This window comes from Zalophus californianus, chromosome 2 (genome assembly GCF_009762305.2).
Source record: "Zalophus californianus isolate mZalCal1 chromosome 2, mZalCal1.pri.v2, whole genome shotgun sequence".
NCBI lineage: Eukaryota > Metazoa > Chordata > Mammalia > Carnivora > Otariidae > Zalophus > Zalophus californianus.
In genome coordinates this window covers 117202390-117221126 of record NC_045596.1, presented here as the reverse complement: position 1 = coordinate 117221126, position 18737 = coordinate 117202390, and the positions used below count along the sequence as shown (strand labels likewise).

General features: G+C 37.2%; 2 protein-coding genes across 5 annotated transcripts in view; both read left to right on the top strand.

Annotated features, from left to right (window-relative positions):
* Positions 1–2137, top strand: part of MGAT4D (MGAT4 family member D) — a 51217-nt gene extending 49080 nt beyond the window's left edge. For all 4 annotated transcript variants that reach the window (XR_003520851.1, XR_003520850.1, XR_003520849.1 and 1 more), the window contains one exon: positions 1081–2137. Coding sequence is in view for 1 of the 4 variants with exons in the window: in XM_027599234.1 (XP_027455035.1) it covers positions 1081–1092 (12 nt within the window). In the remaining 3 variants the exon portion in view is untranslated. The remainder of the gene's footprint in view (positions 1–1080) is intronic.
* A 4984-nt stretch (positions 2138–7121) lies between these two features.
* Positions 7122–18737, top strand: part of CLGN (calmegin) — a 54143-nt gene continuing 42527 nt past the window's right edge. The window contains exon 1 of the mRNA XM_027600389.1: positions 7122–7269. The gene's annotated coding sequence lies outside the window, so the exon portion shown is untranslated. The remainder of the gene's footprint in view (positions 7270–18737) is intronic.

Here is an 18737-nt window from a genome sequence, read left to right as displayed (position 1 = left end):
CTCTCTCAAATAAATAAATCTTTAAAAAAAGATAAAGATTTTCTGTTGATAAGCAAGCGAATAGTGTGTTTCCATAATTTGCTAGTGCTTCATCCTACATGAAAAGTTATTTTTGTTTTACTGCAGCGTACTGGGGTGTTTCGAGGTGTTGGAAGTAGGGTTACCAGATAAAATACGGGATATCCCACTTAACCTCGAATTTAGTTAAAAAATAACTTTTTTTTTTTGGTATGTATGTATGAGCCATTTGTTTTATTGCTGTTGCTAAATCTGGAGGTGCCTAATTGGAGGTGATGGAAGGAAAGAAGTAGATGGATATTTCCCATCAAAATGCTTTAACTGGATTATTTGAGTTTATGCTTTTGACTTTTATTAAAGAATGATATATGGCATATTTGCATTTTCTTCAAAACCGTTATTTCAAGTTTTATGTTTCTTTTCTATGTAGAGATACACGTGACAACTTTCTCTTAGAATTTGGAGCTAGAAAAAAGATATTCTTTCCCAAAGAATTGTCATGATCCCTTTTGCCCATTATGGATATTTTTGTTCCCTTTGACTAGCAAGAAATTCAAAACTAATTTCATATGAAATGTAGTACTCATAGTATATTCACAGCAAAATTTCTCCAATTCTAATTTTATATTACTCTCTGATTTTCTTTCATATATTAGTGTTAAAAGATTATTTTGTCTTTACTTTGTTATCCTAAATCTTTTCAATATTTATATTTTAAATTATAAAAATAAAGTGAATGTTTAAAAATATCTGTACTTTATCTATAACAGTTTGTTGGCTTAAATGATTATCCAACAATATAGACTTCCCAGGTGTCCCAGGGATGGAAATCTACTTTCAATAATTTTAACACCAGGACAGTATTAAAACTGATATTGTCGAATACATCTTAAGAATCGTGTCTTTCACCAATGTAAAATTATCTTCTCTATTTATAAGGGGAAAGCGTGGTCAAAGGATAGAATAAGGAAAGAACGTTATCAAAAATTTTCACGAAAATAATTATATCCTTGTGAATTAATGTTATTTCTAGATGTTACAGGTTTCTTGTTTTTATTTCAGAAAATAAGATAAGCATAACAAGAAAAAACTCTGTAATACCTTGGAACCTCATCTTTCAGAAATGATAATAATGAAAATGCAAAATTGTATAGAAGAGGAGAAAACAATAAACAAACTACTAGGCTTGAAAGTATTAACTACCTCTTATGTCAAGAAAAATTAGAATATTTGTTTATGATGTTTGTACCATTACTATTACAATTTAGTTTAAAAATAGTAAAGGCAGGTAAGTTTTTGAAATTAAGAAATGCATTTTGTTGACTTAGATAGTGATGCTATCACATAATCTCAATAAATAGCTACAAGTTTAGAAGCTTGCCATTGTCACAGACAGGTTCTGTGTAAATTGGCAAATGTTCTTACCCATTTTGTAGGACATCTAAAGTAATAGAAAGCACAATATAAGCAAGCCTCGGTCTGGCAGTGCCACAGTAGCTTCTTCTCGTTTAAATAAATTCATTTAAAACTATAAACTTACGCCTAAGTGCCATTTGAGTTGATTACCAACCTCTTGATATTTATGTATTCTGGTAGTCATTCAGTTCTAAAGATTTATAATTTCTCTTTTTAGCTCCTGGGTATTTGGGAGTGTTTTCCTTTTTTTCAAATATATTGGTTTTTGCCACCTTTTACTGTTGATTTCTTATTTAAGTACGTTGATGTTAATGAATTTTATCTGTGTGAATTTGAGAATTGTTATGAATTCTAGTGTTTCATGTGAATTTGAAAAGAATCTATAGTGTCTGTGCACTCCCTTTAAAATATGTTGCTTTCATTTGTTTTTTGTAAGTGTTAGTTTTGTGCTTTAAAAATGTCTTCTTAAAATAAATTCTATTTATTGGGTGCAGTATTCTCTTACATCAGGCTTTTTAATTTACTTATTCAAGTTTTTAAAATTCTTACAGATTTGTCTGCTTGAATGATCTATCAGTCTCTTAGAGAAACTGATTAAACTCCCCTAGAGAAACTATTGAACTCCCCTATCCTTCTTATTATTCTGTTGAGTTTTACTTTATTTATTTTGGGAAATAATAAGAGATGTTTCTTCTTCCTTCTGATTTTGCAATAAACTATGGAAATCATACTTTATACTCCTAGCTGTATTATCTATCCTTGAGGGCCAAAACGACATATTTACCTCAGTCTGAACTGCATCACATACCAACATATAAGGAGAATATGAAAGCTGAACTGTTCACGTGTCTGTTTCATTCTCCCCTTTTAGAAAAGAAGAAGCAATATGTCAAGTATATTTCAGTAAAGCCAGGCGGAAGGGAGAGAGAAGGAAAGACATTACATGTCTGTTACAAAAATTTTTTTATTATTTTTTTAAGATTTTATTTATTTATTTGACACACAGAGCACAAGCAGGGGGAGCAGCAGAGGGAGAGGCAGAAGCAGGTTCCCTGCTGAGTGGAGAACCTGATGCAGGGCTCCATCCCAGGACCCTGGGATCATGACTTGAGGCAAAGGCAGATGCTTAACCAACTGAGTCACCCAGGAGCCCCTACAAAAATTTTTAGTTTGACTTAAATTTTGAACTGAAGTACTCTGAGAGTGGCAGATGCTAGAAGGAAAAAAAAAGAAAGAAAGAAATTGAAGAACAGCCTTAAAGATTCAACCCCAATAACTGCTGTCCTTAATGAAATGATTCCAGGACAGAGATTTTGATAGCGCAAAGCATTTCCAGAAAATGTTCATAGTACAGGCAGGACACCCGCCCCCAGTTTCCATCCCCATCCCAACTGCCCAAATGCTGGATGTTTGGACCGTTTCACTCACCACCCGTGGTCTCTGGTCTGAGGTGTATGAGAAAGGGGCAATTTGGAGAACCCCTGACACCCATCTGGGATAGAGCAGAGCAAATAGTGCTTATTGCTTGGTTTGGGAATTTGTTTTATTGCGTTCATACTGATTTGCTGTTTAAAATCACTTTTCTTCAAGCATTCAGATGAAAGCATATGATATATTTATGTCACTGACTCAGTATAGCAGATGAGTTTGTAGAAACCACATTCAGACAAGATCCTACCGAAATCTTTTTTATCCCCTCAAACACTACTTTTGTAGTAAATAGAAGCTCTGCAAACTTTGGAGAAATGGTAAGTGAGATTCTCTCAAGTATTGAGATAAGCTACCAACAAGCTACCATAATATGGTAATATTACTAGTACTGTAGTAATAGCAAATGTGACTATACTCTTGGGTAAATGGGAGTTAACCCTCTACCAGCATAGGTGTGTAACAATAACTTGGGTTTTGTTGTATACTCTTAAATAGACCTTCCAGTCTGTGGCAGAGTTGCAGCAATTATGAACAAATAATGGGAGCTAAATCTGGGCAAGCATTTTCCCATGAAAACTATCTTACTATGTTTTTCCCCTTAATTACCTTTTTTCCTCCTAATTACATTTTTAGATGCTATGTTATTAATAGCCAGTCATAGGCAATGAATTATGAGGAAGTTTATATGAGCTGGTAAGTGTTTGTTTTGCCAATATTAGTTTTCTTTCTAAAAGCCCAGATAAAAATGAAGATTTCTTAGGAGGATTCAGGTTACTGAAATTGATGTGAATAGAAACAGAAAGCATAAACCAATGAATTTTCATTGAAGAAATAGAGAAAGTTACTGAGAAATAACAAGCACAAAGAGACATTGATCTTGTGCAATCATCTCTAGATGATTGCACAAGGGAACTTAACTAAACTTTGAGAAAACAGTCCCAGTGTTTTAAAGTTGTTTCAGAGTATAGCAAATAATGGAAAATTAGTAAATTTTCATAAATTTTTAGTGATGTAAGTATAGTGATGTAAGTGTAACATGAATACCTGGTCCTAATAATGATAGCACAAAAAAGAAAACCACAGACCTATATCATCTATGATGATTGATGCAGAAATCTTAAATGCAATATTAGAAATAAATTCCTAAGCTACATGAAGAAAACAACACACCATGACCTGGCTTTTTGATACCAGGAGTGCAAGGATCTGGGTAGGATTCTTACTAATAGATCTAAGGAGAAAAATATGATTACCTCCACAGAAAAATGCAACACCTATTTTCTATAAGAATATTAAAATTACAACAAATGAATACCTTAACATGATAAAATTAAGGGCCAGATAAACATATATGAAAAAGATATGTACGAAAAATTATTTGTCTATATGAAATTAGAATCTCATTGAGTGTCCTGTATTTTAATTTGTTAAATCTGACAGTCATTGATACCTCAGTTATAAAAATGGTTCCTTATTTAATGGGGAAACACTGGAGGCATTTCTACTAGCATCAGAAACAGAGCAAACGAGCTCCACTGTCTCCAGGACTGTTACATTGTTCTGGCAAGGTTAGCCAATGAAATTTGATAAGAAAAAACAATTATAGGCATAAGAATTGGAAAATAAAAAATCAAGTTCTATTTGAAGATAGCATGATACTTATGTGGAAAAACTCAGGGGACTTCATCACAAAACTAATTTAAATAAAATAATTCAGCAAGATCTCAGGATATAGGTTTAGCATTCAAAAATGAGTAACTTCTTAAAAGTGATAATAAACCCTTAGAATATATGATGATCGAGAAAACCTCTTTTATAACAGCTGTGAAAAAGATATTTAGGAATAAACCTAAGAAGAAATATACAAAACCAGGAAACTCTTGGAAGTGATGGAAGTAGTCTGTATTTTGATTGTGGAAGTGGTTTCAGAGATATATACACCTGTCAAAACTCATCAAATTGTAAACTTTAAAGGAATGATATTTTGTGTATGTAAATTTCAATGAAGTTGATCTAAAATGTGCAAAACCTATACAAAGAAAGCTATAAAACACTCTTAAAAGATGCAAGAGAGTCAAGCAAATAGACTTTTCTTGGATAAGACATCTGATCAAAATGTTAGTTCGTCTTAAGTTAGAATTTTATTGTGATCCCAATAAATACGCCAACAATCTTTTTTTCCTGGAGGCTGACATACTGATATTAAGGTTCATATGGAAAAAAACCATTCAAGAATATCTAGAAAAGCACTGAAAAGAGCCGGGAGGGGATTTAGAACAACCAGACCCTAAAACATTTTTCAAAGCCTCTATAATTAAAACACTGTGGCAATTTGTACCAGCACTTGAGTAGACAAATCAATGAAATAGAATAGAAAGTACAGAAATAGACTCAAGTACATATAGATATTTGGTAAATGATAAAAGCAGTATCTTAAGTCTCTGGGCAAAGAGATACTCTGATAAATGGTATCAGGACAACTGGATAGCCATTTGGAGCCATAAGATTCACATGCTACACAAAAATAAACTTCAAATGAATCAGCAATAAATAAAATTACACAAGTATTACAAGAAAATATAGGTGAATCGTTCTACAACCTGGGGATAGGGAAAGGTATTCTATGACTCAAAATCTGGATGCAATAAAAAGAAAACTTTGCCCTTACATATAAAAATTTATTCAGCCTCAGAAGTAAAAATTAAAATTACACTGAGATCTCAAAAACTGCCCCACCAGGTTGACAAAAATTCAAAAGCTTGACAGTGCATTCTGTTGGGTGAGGTTAGGTGGAAATAAACATTCTCATACACTGTTAATGGGGATAAAAAATGATATAACTCCTAAGGAGGGGATTTGGTAATACATAAGAACACTACATAGCATTTTAAAGCACAGTGAGGGGCATCTGGGTGGCTTGGTGGGTTGAGCGACAAACTCTTGATTTCTGTTCAGGTCATGGTGTCAGGGTCTTGAGATCCAGCCCCATGTCGGCTGGGCACTCAGCAGGGAGTCTGCTTGAGATTCTCTCTCTCTCCCCCTTCCCTCTGCTCCTTCCCCTGCTGGCACTCCCTCTCACTCTGTCTCCCAAATAGATAAAAGAAATATATATATATAAAACCACAACGAGACATCACTGATTGACCTCTGGAAGGGTTAAGACTGACCATACCAAGCAATGGTGAAAACGTAGCATAACTGGAACTCTTATACTATATCGCTGGTAGGAACGGTCAGCAGCTCAGCATTTTCTTAAACAGTTAAACATATGCCTACCATACATCCCAGCTATTCAAAATCAGTCAAGATTTACTATAAAATATTGAAGCTGCATGGTAAACCTCAATGGGGCAAAGAAGCTTCTGATTCAATCCTACCTTTGTGCTGTATTTTTATTTTTGGTGTGTTGATTAAAAGTACAGGCTCTGAGAGAGAGAGACCTGGATTTGAGCCCTGTTTGTTAAAGATTCGGGCAAGTAATTATCTTTAGTTCCTTCACCTGGGTTGTTGTGATGGTTAATGAAATGAATGTAAAGCCCCTAGAGTACAGTGAGCGCAATAAATGTTACCAATTCTTATTAATAGTATTTCGGAAAGAAAATTTATTACATCAACATTTAATAGATCTATATCATACACACCCACACGAAATAGGAAGCCTTCCCGAGGATCACAATGACTTCTCGTCTTTTTTTTTTTTTAAGATTTTATTTATTTATATGACAAAGAGAGACACAGCGAGAGAGGGAACACAAGCAGGGGAAGTGGGAGAGGGAGAAGCAGGCTTCCCGTCCAGCAGGGAGCCCTATGTAGGGCTCGATCCCAGGACCCTGGGATTATGACCCAAGCCGAAGGCAGACGCTTAACGACTGAGCCACCCAGGCGCCCCTACTTCTCGTCTCTTAACGTACAGAATTCTATGAAAAGCCTGGGGTACTAAGTGGGAACTGTTCAGAAACGTGGTTTATATAAAACTCAGGACCCATTTATGCGCAATAGCAGGCAGAACCCCTCTGAGTGCAGAGGACAGGTGCTCCTCGAGGGGAAAAAGTCTTCGGGCTAATGAGGAACTCGTGCCCTGCCGGTCCAGGAGACCCGTCCACCCCACTACCGGCCGGCGGAGCTGGCGCGGGCCCCAAGGGCGCGCTTTACGGCGGGCTCGGCAAGTCCGCGCAGGCCTCGCCCAGCAGCGCCCCTCCGCGGCGGTTGAGCCCCTTGGTGCAGGTGCGCGCGGCCCGCGCCTCCGGCCGCCGCCTCCTCCCAGCCTGCGGCCGCACGCGCATGCGCGGTTAGCAGTCGCTGCTGAGCGGCCCCTGGTGGGATTGGTCTGGGGAAGCGCGGGGACCAAGTGGCAGCGACTCGGACATCTGAGCTGCCACTGCCGAAAACGGGCCCGCAAGACAGGTGCGTAGGCAGTAGGCCACTTTCCTGCTGCTCTTCGCGCTCGGGCTAGGGTGAGGAATGAGAGTCATTGCTTCTACGCCCAGGGCGGGGGGATTCCTGGGCCGCCCCCCTTTCTTTGGCGGCCCGCCAGGCTGAACAGGTTGGGGCCGGGTGAGGGACTGGCTTTTGAGTTCGGGGATGGAGGTGACCCGAGCGAGGTTCTTGGGTGGGCTCTCCCGGCCTCGGGAGGAGGAAAGCCAGCCACGGGTGGCGGGAGTTGATGTCACGCCGGTTCCGTTGGGTCCTCTGGAACTGCTGTGTCCACCCGCTGCGCTGGGGCTGGGGCGCAGGGAAGACTGGTGCCTTCTCCATCCCGACCTGTCCCCGAGGGCTTGAGCGGCCCCAGGGAGCCGAGTCCGTTATTCCAGCCGTTACCATTTCAGCCCCGTTCCAAGCTCGAGCCCGGGCGCGCGCTCCCGAGGGGTGTACGGAAGGCCGGGGCGTGTCTGGGCGCGGCTCACCCCCCTCGCAGTTTTCACGAAAACGTGAACAAAACCAAAAAACTCTCAGTTTATGCAATCCTCGCCTCTGTGAAGGCGAAGAGACCCAACCCTCTTAGCCGGGTGGCCTGTAATTCCTGGCCACTCCCTAGATGCGCTGCTTGGAGCCGGGTGTGCGCCGCCAGGGAGGGAGCGGGAAGGTTGGGTTGAATCCAGTGAAGCCCTAATTACTATAGACTCATTATCGCCTAAAGCCTGTTTACGATCAATGAGACACTTTAGCTGATTTTATTTATAGCATCACCGGAGCAACAAGGAGGAGGCATTTGCTTGGGATAAAAAAAAAAAAAAAAAGAAGCAAGCGGCAACAAAGCTCAGAAGGGGGAGAGAGAAAGTGACCATGGGGTCACAAATTAGAAAAAAAGTTATTTTATTTTGAAACTTTTTGGTTCATTAAAGCCATCAAAACCCTGATCTAGTCTTAAGATTTTGCTTGCTTTTAAAATTTTGACATCACTCTAGGTCATTTAATCACTCTAGGTAGCCTTCCATTGGTAATTGTAAATTGGCCTCTTTTCACTTTACATTTCTGCCTTCACATTTAGTTGGTTTGATCTTCCAATATCATTTAGACCTATCCCCAAAGCCTTAGAGCAAGATAATCTATATTATCTAGTTGATAAAGTTAATTATTATGTATGAACCATGTAAGTATGTTGATGGATCTCTAGAAATTGAACAGTGTTATAAGTTAGCCTTACTGCTTTTCAGGGCCTCGTAAGTTTTAGTGCTCTTAATTAGAAAGTTAGAATTGTCAATTTTAATGGACCTTTAAATCATCTAGTTTGACCCTTTCACTTGACAAATGAAAAACAAAACAAGCCCCAGGCAGTTTTAACCTCTTGCCTTTTTAATAATAGAACTAGGAGCTTGATGTGATGGTGCCAAGTTCAGTGTACTTTCTATTATATCATTCTGTAGTTGAGTTCCTCCTGAAACTGCAGGACAACTAAAACTTTAAAAATAGTTATTTTTCAAACTGTACTTTTGAGGCATACCAGTGTTGGGTGAGTCCTCAGTCAGCTATGGGAGATGAACAGCAGAAAGGCATCTCGGTTGTAAGATACAGCATACAGAGTAGTATTAATGTATTACATACATAGGTGAATGTTGAAGGGAGTGAAAGAAATGAGTCTTAAAAGGACAGAATTTATGCTGAGAACTGCAGAGAACTGCTGTACATTTTTATAAACAGTAAAATGAGACTTGTTTTAGAAAACTCATGGTAGAGAGAAGGTGGAGGAAAGATTTAGAGATTGGCAAGACTGGAAATGAAGAGGCAAAGTGGGAGTTCGCTAATCTACTTCAGAAATGATAGATTCCTAAATCAGGCTATGGCTTGGGGATAGAACAGGACATTTAAGAAATGCCCAGGTGTGTTCAGCTACCAATGACATAAGGGATTCATGAGAAAGAATAATCTTAAGGTAATGGCAAAGTAACTTGACTGGTTTACTTGACTGGAGGTAGAGTTAGTTAATGGAGGAAGAGTGTTCAGGAGCTAGAGAAGCAGGTTTGGGAGGAAAGACTAAGTTCAAATTAGGAGAAACTTTGGGACATCCTTGAAGATGGATAGTGATTTGAAATTAAGGAGAGACTTTTGAGCTGTGGATAAGATTTGGGAGTCCCTGGCTAGCTTTTTTTTTTTTTTAATTTTTTTTAAATTAAAAAAAATTTTTTTTAAGATTTTATTTATTTGACAGAGAGAGACCAGTGAGAGAGGGAACACAAGCACGGGGAGGCGGAGAGGGAGAAGCAGGCTCCCCGCAGAGCAGGGAGCCCAATGCGGGGCTCGATCCCAGGACCGAGCCGAAGGCAGACGCTTAACCACCTGAGTCACCCAGGCGCCCCTGCATCACACTTTAAATGTAACTTTCTCAAGGAGGCTTCCTCTGACCTTTCCCCTACCATGTAAATTCAGTTCCCCAACTACCAACTCTTAGAACGAACTTACTTTTCTGTCACTTACTATGGTTTACATGTAATATGTGGGTTAATTTTTCAATGTTGGCTTTCCATCCTAGACTTATAAGCTCTTTGAGATCGAGGGCTATGTATGTTTCACTAATTACGGTAAATTCAGTGTCTGACATAATTCCTGGCATGTAATTGGCAATCATAAATATTTGTTAAATGAATCTGTGAATGATGAATGTTAATATCTACTGGCTGACTTCCCCTGAATTTCTGGACACATCAGCCATCACAAAATTAACAAATCCCTGGTGCAGTTCATTCTGAAGCACGCTAGTTTCTTTTGTAAGAAAATAGCTGCATTTCAAATGGAGTCTTGCAGCGTCTTTGGAAGAAGGCTGCCTTCTAAGATGCCACTGTTTCCTACCTCCCCACCTTGGATTTCCTGTGATCCTTCAAAGTGAATTTTCTATGTGCTACACAGAATGCCCTCTAATTTTGGTGAGAATCTGTCCCGTTTTATTTTGTGATATGGTAATATAAAACCTTTTAATCTGATTTTTCTGTTTACTATCTTTTCTAGCAAATTATTAATTGGGTTGTTAAAATGCAGTCTGTAACAAGATTCTGAAATAACTCATAATAAGAGATGTTTCTTCATAGATGTAGAGTAGAATTTTAGTTTTCCCATATTAAATTAGATCATAAAATGCAAACTTTCTAGACCATTATTTCTCTTCTCTCTAGAAATGCTTTTATTGTGTTAGTTTTACCAACGTCCTAACAAACTTTAGAGGGCCACTGTTAGAAGTGTTTACATAACTATTTTTCTCTCAAAACCGTAGTTACAGACATCTATTATGGAAGGATTTAGTCCATAAATTTTTCTAGCAGTTAATTCTAAAGTAGGATTTTTCTCTTTAAGGATCTTGTAGACTTCTGTAGACAGTGAAACTCCCTTTATTTCTGGCTGTTCTCTGAGTGAGTAGAAACCCTTCACTAAATTTATTGCTGCAGTGCTGCCTCAACAACAAACTCATTCCATCCAGTTGGTTGCCTAGTAACATCTATTTCATTTTTTTCCCTCTCACTTAGGCACTCATGCATTCATTCACGCATTCATGCATGCATTCACTCATTCATTCTATAAACGTGTTTCTGTTCCTAGTCATCATGTGCCAGCACTCCTGGGTACTGTGAATACAGAAATGAGATGGAGTTCCAGTCCTCAGCAGGCTTATATTTTTGTCTGTTTTGTGTTTTGCACGATGCCTTGAGCTATTCTTTTTGGAACTATGCAGAGGTAGTATAAACCCTAAATACATAAGTAATGTATCATTCTAATGTTTATATAAACATGATTTTGAAAATGACCTTAGTGTATAACTCAAATAATACTTTTATATCCAGGATTTCAGCTCTATTCCTTTCATTAATCTCAGAACTTCAGTAGTTTCTCACTTTGTAGGATCAGATCCAGGCTCCTTGGAATGTTTTATAGTACTGTGGTGTCTGAACTGCCAGAAAGTTGCATTTTCAACTATTATTTCTGCTGTTATGGTTCTTTCTCTACTTTTTGTTGTATTGCTTGAGGTCTTTTCATTGTTTCTAGGTTTTTCTGACTTAGAAAAAAAAATACCGGGTTTTAGTCAAAAGTATGTGTTAGTTAAGGTAATGAACAGAAATAAATAAACAGAAAATGAAAATATCCCAGAGACCTAACATGGTTTCTGGCTGCCGGCATTCTGGAGGAGTGTGTGGTTGTGGCAGTTAGTTGTATGTATCAACTCGACTGAACCACGAGGTGCCCAGGTACTTAGACATTATTCTGGGTGTGTATGTGAGGGTGGTTTTGGATGAGGTTACGTTTGAATGATAGGCTGGGTAACGCAGATTGCCCTCCCCAGTGCAGGTAGCGTTCATCCAATCCACTGAAAGTCTGAATTGAACTGAGAGGCTGACCCTCCAGTGAGGAAGAGGGAATTCCTCCTGCCTGGCTGTCAGAGCGGGCACTTCTGTCGTTTTTCTGTCTTTGGACTCAAGCTGAATAATTGGCTGTGTTTGGGTCTCGAGCCTGCTGGCTCAGACTGAAACTTATATCAGACTCAGACTCAGCCTATACCTACCTACATCATTGGCTTTTCTGGCTCTCAGGGCCTCAGACTCAGCCTATACCTACATCATTGGCTTTTCGGGGCCTCACCTAACTCCAAAGGAAATATAGTCCAGTCATGTCCCCTGGAAAAAGGCAAAAAAGCTTGGTGATTAGCCAGCAATCTCTCTCGCACTTTACAGTTATTGGGTATCCTGTGATTGTCTTTCTTTTTAGTGCTCCAGCTACCTTTGATGTGGGAGTGAGCATTACTTCAGTACCAGTAAACGAGCTGCACATTATAATTTGTGATTGTGGGCTCACAGTGGAGATTGAAGAGGGCCTGTAGGTGATGTTGGTGAAACTCTTTGAGGTCGATTGGGCTGCTTGGTCTTGGTTTCAAATATTAGCAAGAATGGTATCTCATACTTGGCCAAAGTTACTTGCACTTTAACTTGTTATTGAATCAGCCCAGAAGCAGTGCAAAGAACATACACGAGACCAAAGATATAAGAAAATGGATGTACTTCTCCAGTGCCTCCCTTCTTCCTCAGGAAGGCACAAATGATATTTGGTGATCTCAGCAATCTTGTGGAGTAAGGAATACACAGGAAGCTTAGAATCCTGGACCTGCTAGCTTTTATATGTTTGTAAGCAGGGAAGGGGGGATAGCATTAGCATTAAATGTTCTACCTTACACCATATAAACAAATTCTTGCTGCACTAAACATGCATAACTTAGGACAACCATTTAAATCAATAAGGAAACAGAAAACTTGAACAACACTATATACCAATTGGACTGAATAGAAGTATTATATAGAACACTCCATCTAACGACAGAAAAATTAATACCAATCAATTGAAATAAATATTAATACCAATCTTCCTCCAACTCTCCCAAAAAATCGAAGAGGAGGGAATACGTTCAAAGTCATTCTGTGAGGGCAGTATTACCCAGATACCAAAGCTAGGCAAAGACACTACATGAAAAGTACAGACCAATATAACTGATGAATATTGATTCAAATACATTATTTTTCTTAAGTGCACATGGAATATTTTGTAGGATAGACCATATATTAGTCCAAAAAACAAATCTTAATGAATTTTTAAAAACTGAAATCATACAAAGTATTTTTTCCAATTATAATGTAATGAGAAATCAGTAGCAGAAGGAAAACAGAAAAACCCACACCTATGTGGAAATTACACAAACACTCTTAAACAACCAAAAGGCCAAAAAAGGAAATCACAAGGAAATTAGAAAATATCTTGAAATAAATGACAGAAATGCAACATGCCAAAAGTTAATGGGATACAGTGAAAATTTTGTTAAGAGGGAAATGTATAGCTGTTGATGTTTACATTAAAAAATAAAAATCTCAAATTTACAACTTAACTTTATACCTTAAGGAACTAGAAAAACCAAAGCTAGCAGAAGGAAGGAAATAATAAAATTCGATGAGAGATAAGTGGAATGGAGAGTAGATAAATAACAGAGAAAATCATCAAAACCGAGAGTTGGTTTTTCAAAAAGATTGACAAAATTAACTAACCTTATCTACATTGAGTAAGAAAAAAAGAAGACTCAACTAAAATCAGAAGTGAAAGAGGGGACATTACACCTGATTCTATAGATATAAAAAGGACTGTAAGAGAGTATTATGAAGAATTATATGCCAACAGCTTGATAATCTAAATGCAATGGATGAATTCCTAGAACATACAATCTATTAAGACTAAATCATGATGAAACAGGACCTAGAACTAGTAAGGAGATTGAATCAGTAATCAAAAACCTCCCAACAAATAAAAGCCCAGGAGCATATGGCTTAACTAATAAAGTCTACCAAACATTGAAAGAAAAATTAATACCAATCCTCCTCTAATTCTTTTGAATAATTAAAGAGGAAGGAACACTTTGAAACTCATTCTGTGAGGGTAGTGTTATCCCGATACCAAAGCCAGACAGAGAAGCTACAAGAAAACTACAGACCAATATCCCTAATGAATATTGATGCAGAAATCCTTAACAAAATACTAGCAAACAGAATTCAGCAGCACATTAAAAAGATTATACAACAGGGCGCCTGGGTGCCTCAGCCAGTTAGGCGTCTGACTCTTGATTTCGGCTCAGGTGATGATCTCAGGGTTGTGAAATTGAGCCCTGTGTTGGGCTCTATGTTCAGCAGGGATTTTCTCTCTGTCTCTCCCTCTGTCCCTCCCCCTGCTTGCATTCTCTCTCTCTCTCTTATAAATCTTAAAAAAAAAAAAAAGATTATATACCATGAACAAGTGGGATTTATTCCTGGCATGCAAGGATGATTCAACATATGAAAATCAATCAATGTAGTATAACCCATTACCAAAATGGAGGGAAAAAAAAAACCATGATCATCTCAGTTGATGCAACAATACCATTTGACAAGATTCAACACCCTTTTATGATACAGACACTCAACAAACTGTGAATAGAAAGACACTAGCTCAACATAATAAAGGCCATATATGAAAAGCCAAAAGCCGGCACCATACTCAATGATGAAACTGAAAACCTTTCCTCCTAAGAACTAGAATAAAACAAGTATGCCTGTTTTTGTCACTTCTATTCAACATAGTATTAGAAGTCCTAGCAGGAGCAATTAGGCAAGAAAAAGAAATAAAATTGGAAAGGAAGAAATAAAATTTATTCATAAATAACATGATCTTATATATAGACAAAACCTAAAGACTCTACCAAAAAAAAAACATGTTGAACTAATATAGGAATGATGGTTGCTAGGGGCTTGAGAGAGGGAGAATTAAAGAGTTGTTGTTTAATGGTATAGAGTTTTAGTTTTATAAGATGAAAAGAGTTCTGGAGATTGGTTGTACAACAGTGTAAATGTACCTAGCACTACTAAATTGAATGGTTAAAATTGTTTTAAATGTTAACTTTTATGTTGTGTATTCTACCACAGTTAAAAAAAATAGTTTAACTGCACAAATTAGTTAGTTGTGTTTTGTAGTATTACCTCATTGTCAGCCTCTCAAAGCTACAATGCAGGCCTGGCCATATTTTACCACTTCCTTTAAGAAATGATATGTGACAAACCTCACAATTTTGTTTGGAGCTGATGACATATTGTCACCATAGTGTGACAAGTAATACTGTGATGTCACCTTCATGATTTAATTCTTAGTTATCAGCTGGTCCATCACTGAATAATTATAGAGCACTCAAGAATTAAGCAGAAACTATTAGGTCTGTATTTCTGATTCTTATTTAAAAGGAATAAATAGCAGCAATGACCTTGACCTACATAATTTTTAAATGGAGACTATTATTTATAGAACTGTATTGCCTGCAGAATGGTTTGTGACCAAGAGCAGTTTATTTTTAAGTATTTTACTTCTATAGTAAGGTAATATGGTCATTTCTGGGTAAATATCTTCATAGCTTAATACTAATAATCTAAATTTGAGAAATTTCCAAGAGGTTCAGAGTATGTGCTGTTACCATTTTTGTAATTTCTTTCTGTTGTTTTATCAAAAAGCACATAATAATGCAGCGGGATAAGATTAAAATATGAAGTAGCATGGTATATTGATGTACAGATCTAGATTCTGATCTTGTTCCACATTTCCAACCCATGTGACTTTGACCAAGTTGTTAAATCTGTTTTCAGTTTGTAGATTGGAAGTAATAATGCCTTCTTATTCGTGTCCTGGGCTGCAGAGATTAATTTAGCACATTGCTTTATGCAAATGCATGATCATAGTCATAGAACTTTAAAGATTCAGATTTTTTAGATAAAAGATTTTCTAAACTTTTTTCCTGAAGCTTTGTCAATTATTTATTTCTGAAGGGAAGTTAAGAAGAACTCTAATATAGAAAACAGAATGAGATTGCTCTGGATGAAGTAAGAATGGGGTTCTAGTAGAGTACTGCCTGCTTGGTTTCCCCTTAACTTTCCCAGCAGCCCAATACACCAGAACTCAAAGGACTTAGAATATATTTTTTCAACAAATTAATTATTAAGAAACTAAAGTGTGTGTTCATTTTGAAGAAGAAGATGTGGGCCATAAGTGATATTAATGGTCGTTATTACTGCTATTATTTTATGCATTTCTGTTTTACTTAAATGTTATTGATAGTGAGTCAAGCAAGACACTTTACTACATTATGGAAATCATGGGAGGCTTTTAAAACTTTAGAACCGAAGCTTTTAGAATTATTAACAATTCATAAGCAATTTGCAAATGTATTCATTCCTGTGCCAGTTAGTAAAAAAAAATTTAAATAAACCTACCTATGGTTATTGAGTTAAATTGATCTCTTTAAGACATACAAATGGCTAACAGACACATGAAAAAAGTGTTCATCATCATTAGCCATCAGGGAAATTCAAATCAAAACCACATTGAGATACCACCTTACACCAGTTAGAATGGCAAAAATTGACAAGGCAAGAAATAACAAATGTTGGAGAGGTTGTGGAGAAAGGGGAACCCTCTTACACTGTTGGTGGGAATGCAAGTCGGTACAGCCACTCTGGAAAACAGTGTGGAGGTTCCTCAAAAAATTAAAAATAGAGCTACCCTATGACCCAGCAATTGCACTACTGGGTATTTACCCCAAAGCCACAGATGTAGTGAAAAGAAGGGCCATATGCACCCCAATGTTCATAGCAGCAATGTCTGCAATAGCCAAACTGTGGAAAGAGCCGAGATGCCCTTCAGCAGACGAATGGATAAAAATGTGGTCCATATATACAATGGAATATTACTCAGCCATCAGAAAGGATGAATACCCAACTTTGCATCAACATGGATGGGACTGGAGGAGATTATGCAAAGTGAAATAAGTCAAGCAGAAAAAGTCAATTATCATATGGTTTCAATTATTTGTGGAACATAAGGAATAGCGTGGAGGACATTAGGAGAAGGAAGGGAAGAATGAAGGGGGGGAAATCGGAGGAAGAGATGAACCATGAGAGACGATGGACTCTGAGAAACAAACTGAGGGTTCTAGAGGGGAGGGAGGTGGGGGGATGGGTTAGCCTGGTGATGGGTATTAAGGAGGGCACATTCTGCATGGAGCACTGGGTGTTATACACAAACAGTGAATCATGGAACACGACATCAAAAACTAATGTACTGTATGGTGACTAACATAAAAAATTTGATCTCTTTAAATTTACTTTCTATCTCAGTTACACCTCTTTTTTTTATGATTCAGGGAACTCAAACTCTTCTAACAAATAACAGCATACATCATTTTTTGTGTTGTCTTTGTCCATAAAGAGGGTGGTATTAACATACTTTTTAATATAGAATATTCCTATTATGGTAGATTGGTCGATTTAAAAAAAAATGCATTTTTCAAAGTAAACTTCAGTGTTATAGCCAGTGTCCCATAGAAGAAATCAAGGTTTAACTGGCCCACATATTCACTTAAGTTTTGATCTCATTAGGAAGGGTTCTAATCATAGATCAATGAAACGGAATTAGTTCTTTGAAAAGATCAACAAAATTGATAAACCTCTAGCAAGACTTACTAAAAAAAGAGAGAGGACTCAAATAAAATTACCAGTGAAAGAGGAGAGAAACAACTGACACCACAGAAATACAAACAATTGTAACAGAATATTATAAAAACCTATATGCCAGCAAATTAGACAACTTAGAAGAAATGGATAAATTCCTAGAAATGTGTAACCTATCAAAATTAAAGCAGGAAGAAATAGAAAATTTGAACAGACCAAGCACCAGCAATGAAATGGAATCAGTAATCAAAAAACTCCCAACAAACAGAAGTATAGGACCAGATGGCTTCACAGGCAAATTCTGCCAAATACTGAAAAAAGAGTTAATACCCATTCTTCTCAAACCATTCCAAAAAATACAACAGGAAGGAAACCAAATTCATTCTATGAAGCCAGCATTACCCTGATACCAAAACCAGATAAAGACATCACAAAAAAAGAGAACTGCAGGCCAGTATCTCTCATGAATATAGATGCAAAAATCCTCAACAAAATATTAGCAAACTGAATCCAACAATATATTTAAAAAATCATATACCACAGTCAAGTGGGATTTATTCCTGGGATGCAAGGTGGTTTAATATTCATAAAACAATCAACATGATATGTCACATCAATAAGAGAGGATAAAATCCATATGATCATTTCAATATATGCAGAAAAAGCATCTGAAGAAGTACAAAATCCATTCATGGTAAAAAACAAAAACAAAAACAAAAAACAAAACCCTCTGCAAAGTCGGTCTAGAAAGGAACAAATCTCAAAATAATAAAGGCCTTATATGAAAACCTACAGCCAACACAATACTCGATGGTGAAAAACATAGAGCTTTCCCCCAAGGTCAGGAACAAGAGAAGGATGTCCACTCTCACCACTCTTATTCAACAGAATACTGGAAGTCTTAGCCACAGCAATTAGATGACATAAAGAAATAAAAGGCATCCAGATTGGTAAGGAAGAAGTAAAACTCACTATGTGCAGATGACATTATTATATATAGAAAACTCTAAAGACTCCACCCAAAAACTACTAGAACTGATAAATGAATTCAGTAAAGTTGCAGGACGCAAAATCAATGTACAGAAGTCTGTTGCATTCCTATATGCTAATAATGAAGCAGCAGAAAGTGAAACTAAGAAAACAATCCCATTTACAATTGTACCCAAAACAATAAAATATCTAGGAATAAACTTAACCAAAGAGGTGAAAAGACCTCTACTTTGAAAACTATAAAACACTGATGAAAGAAATTCAAGACGTTACAAAGGAATGGAAAAACATTTCCATGCTCATAGATTGGAAGAACGAATATTGTTAAAATGTCTGTTCTACCCAAAGCAATTGACACATTTATGCAATCCCTATTGAAATACCAACAGCAGTTTTCACAGA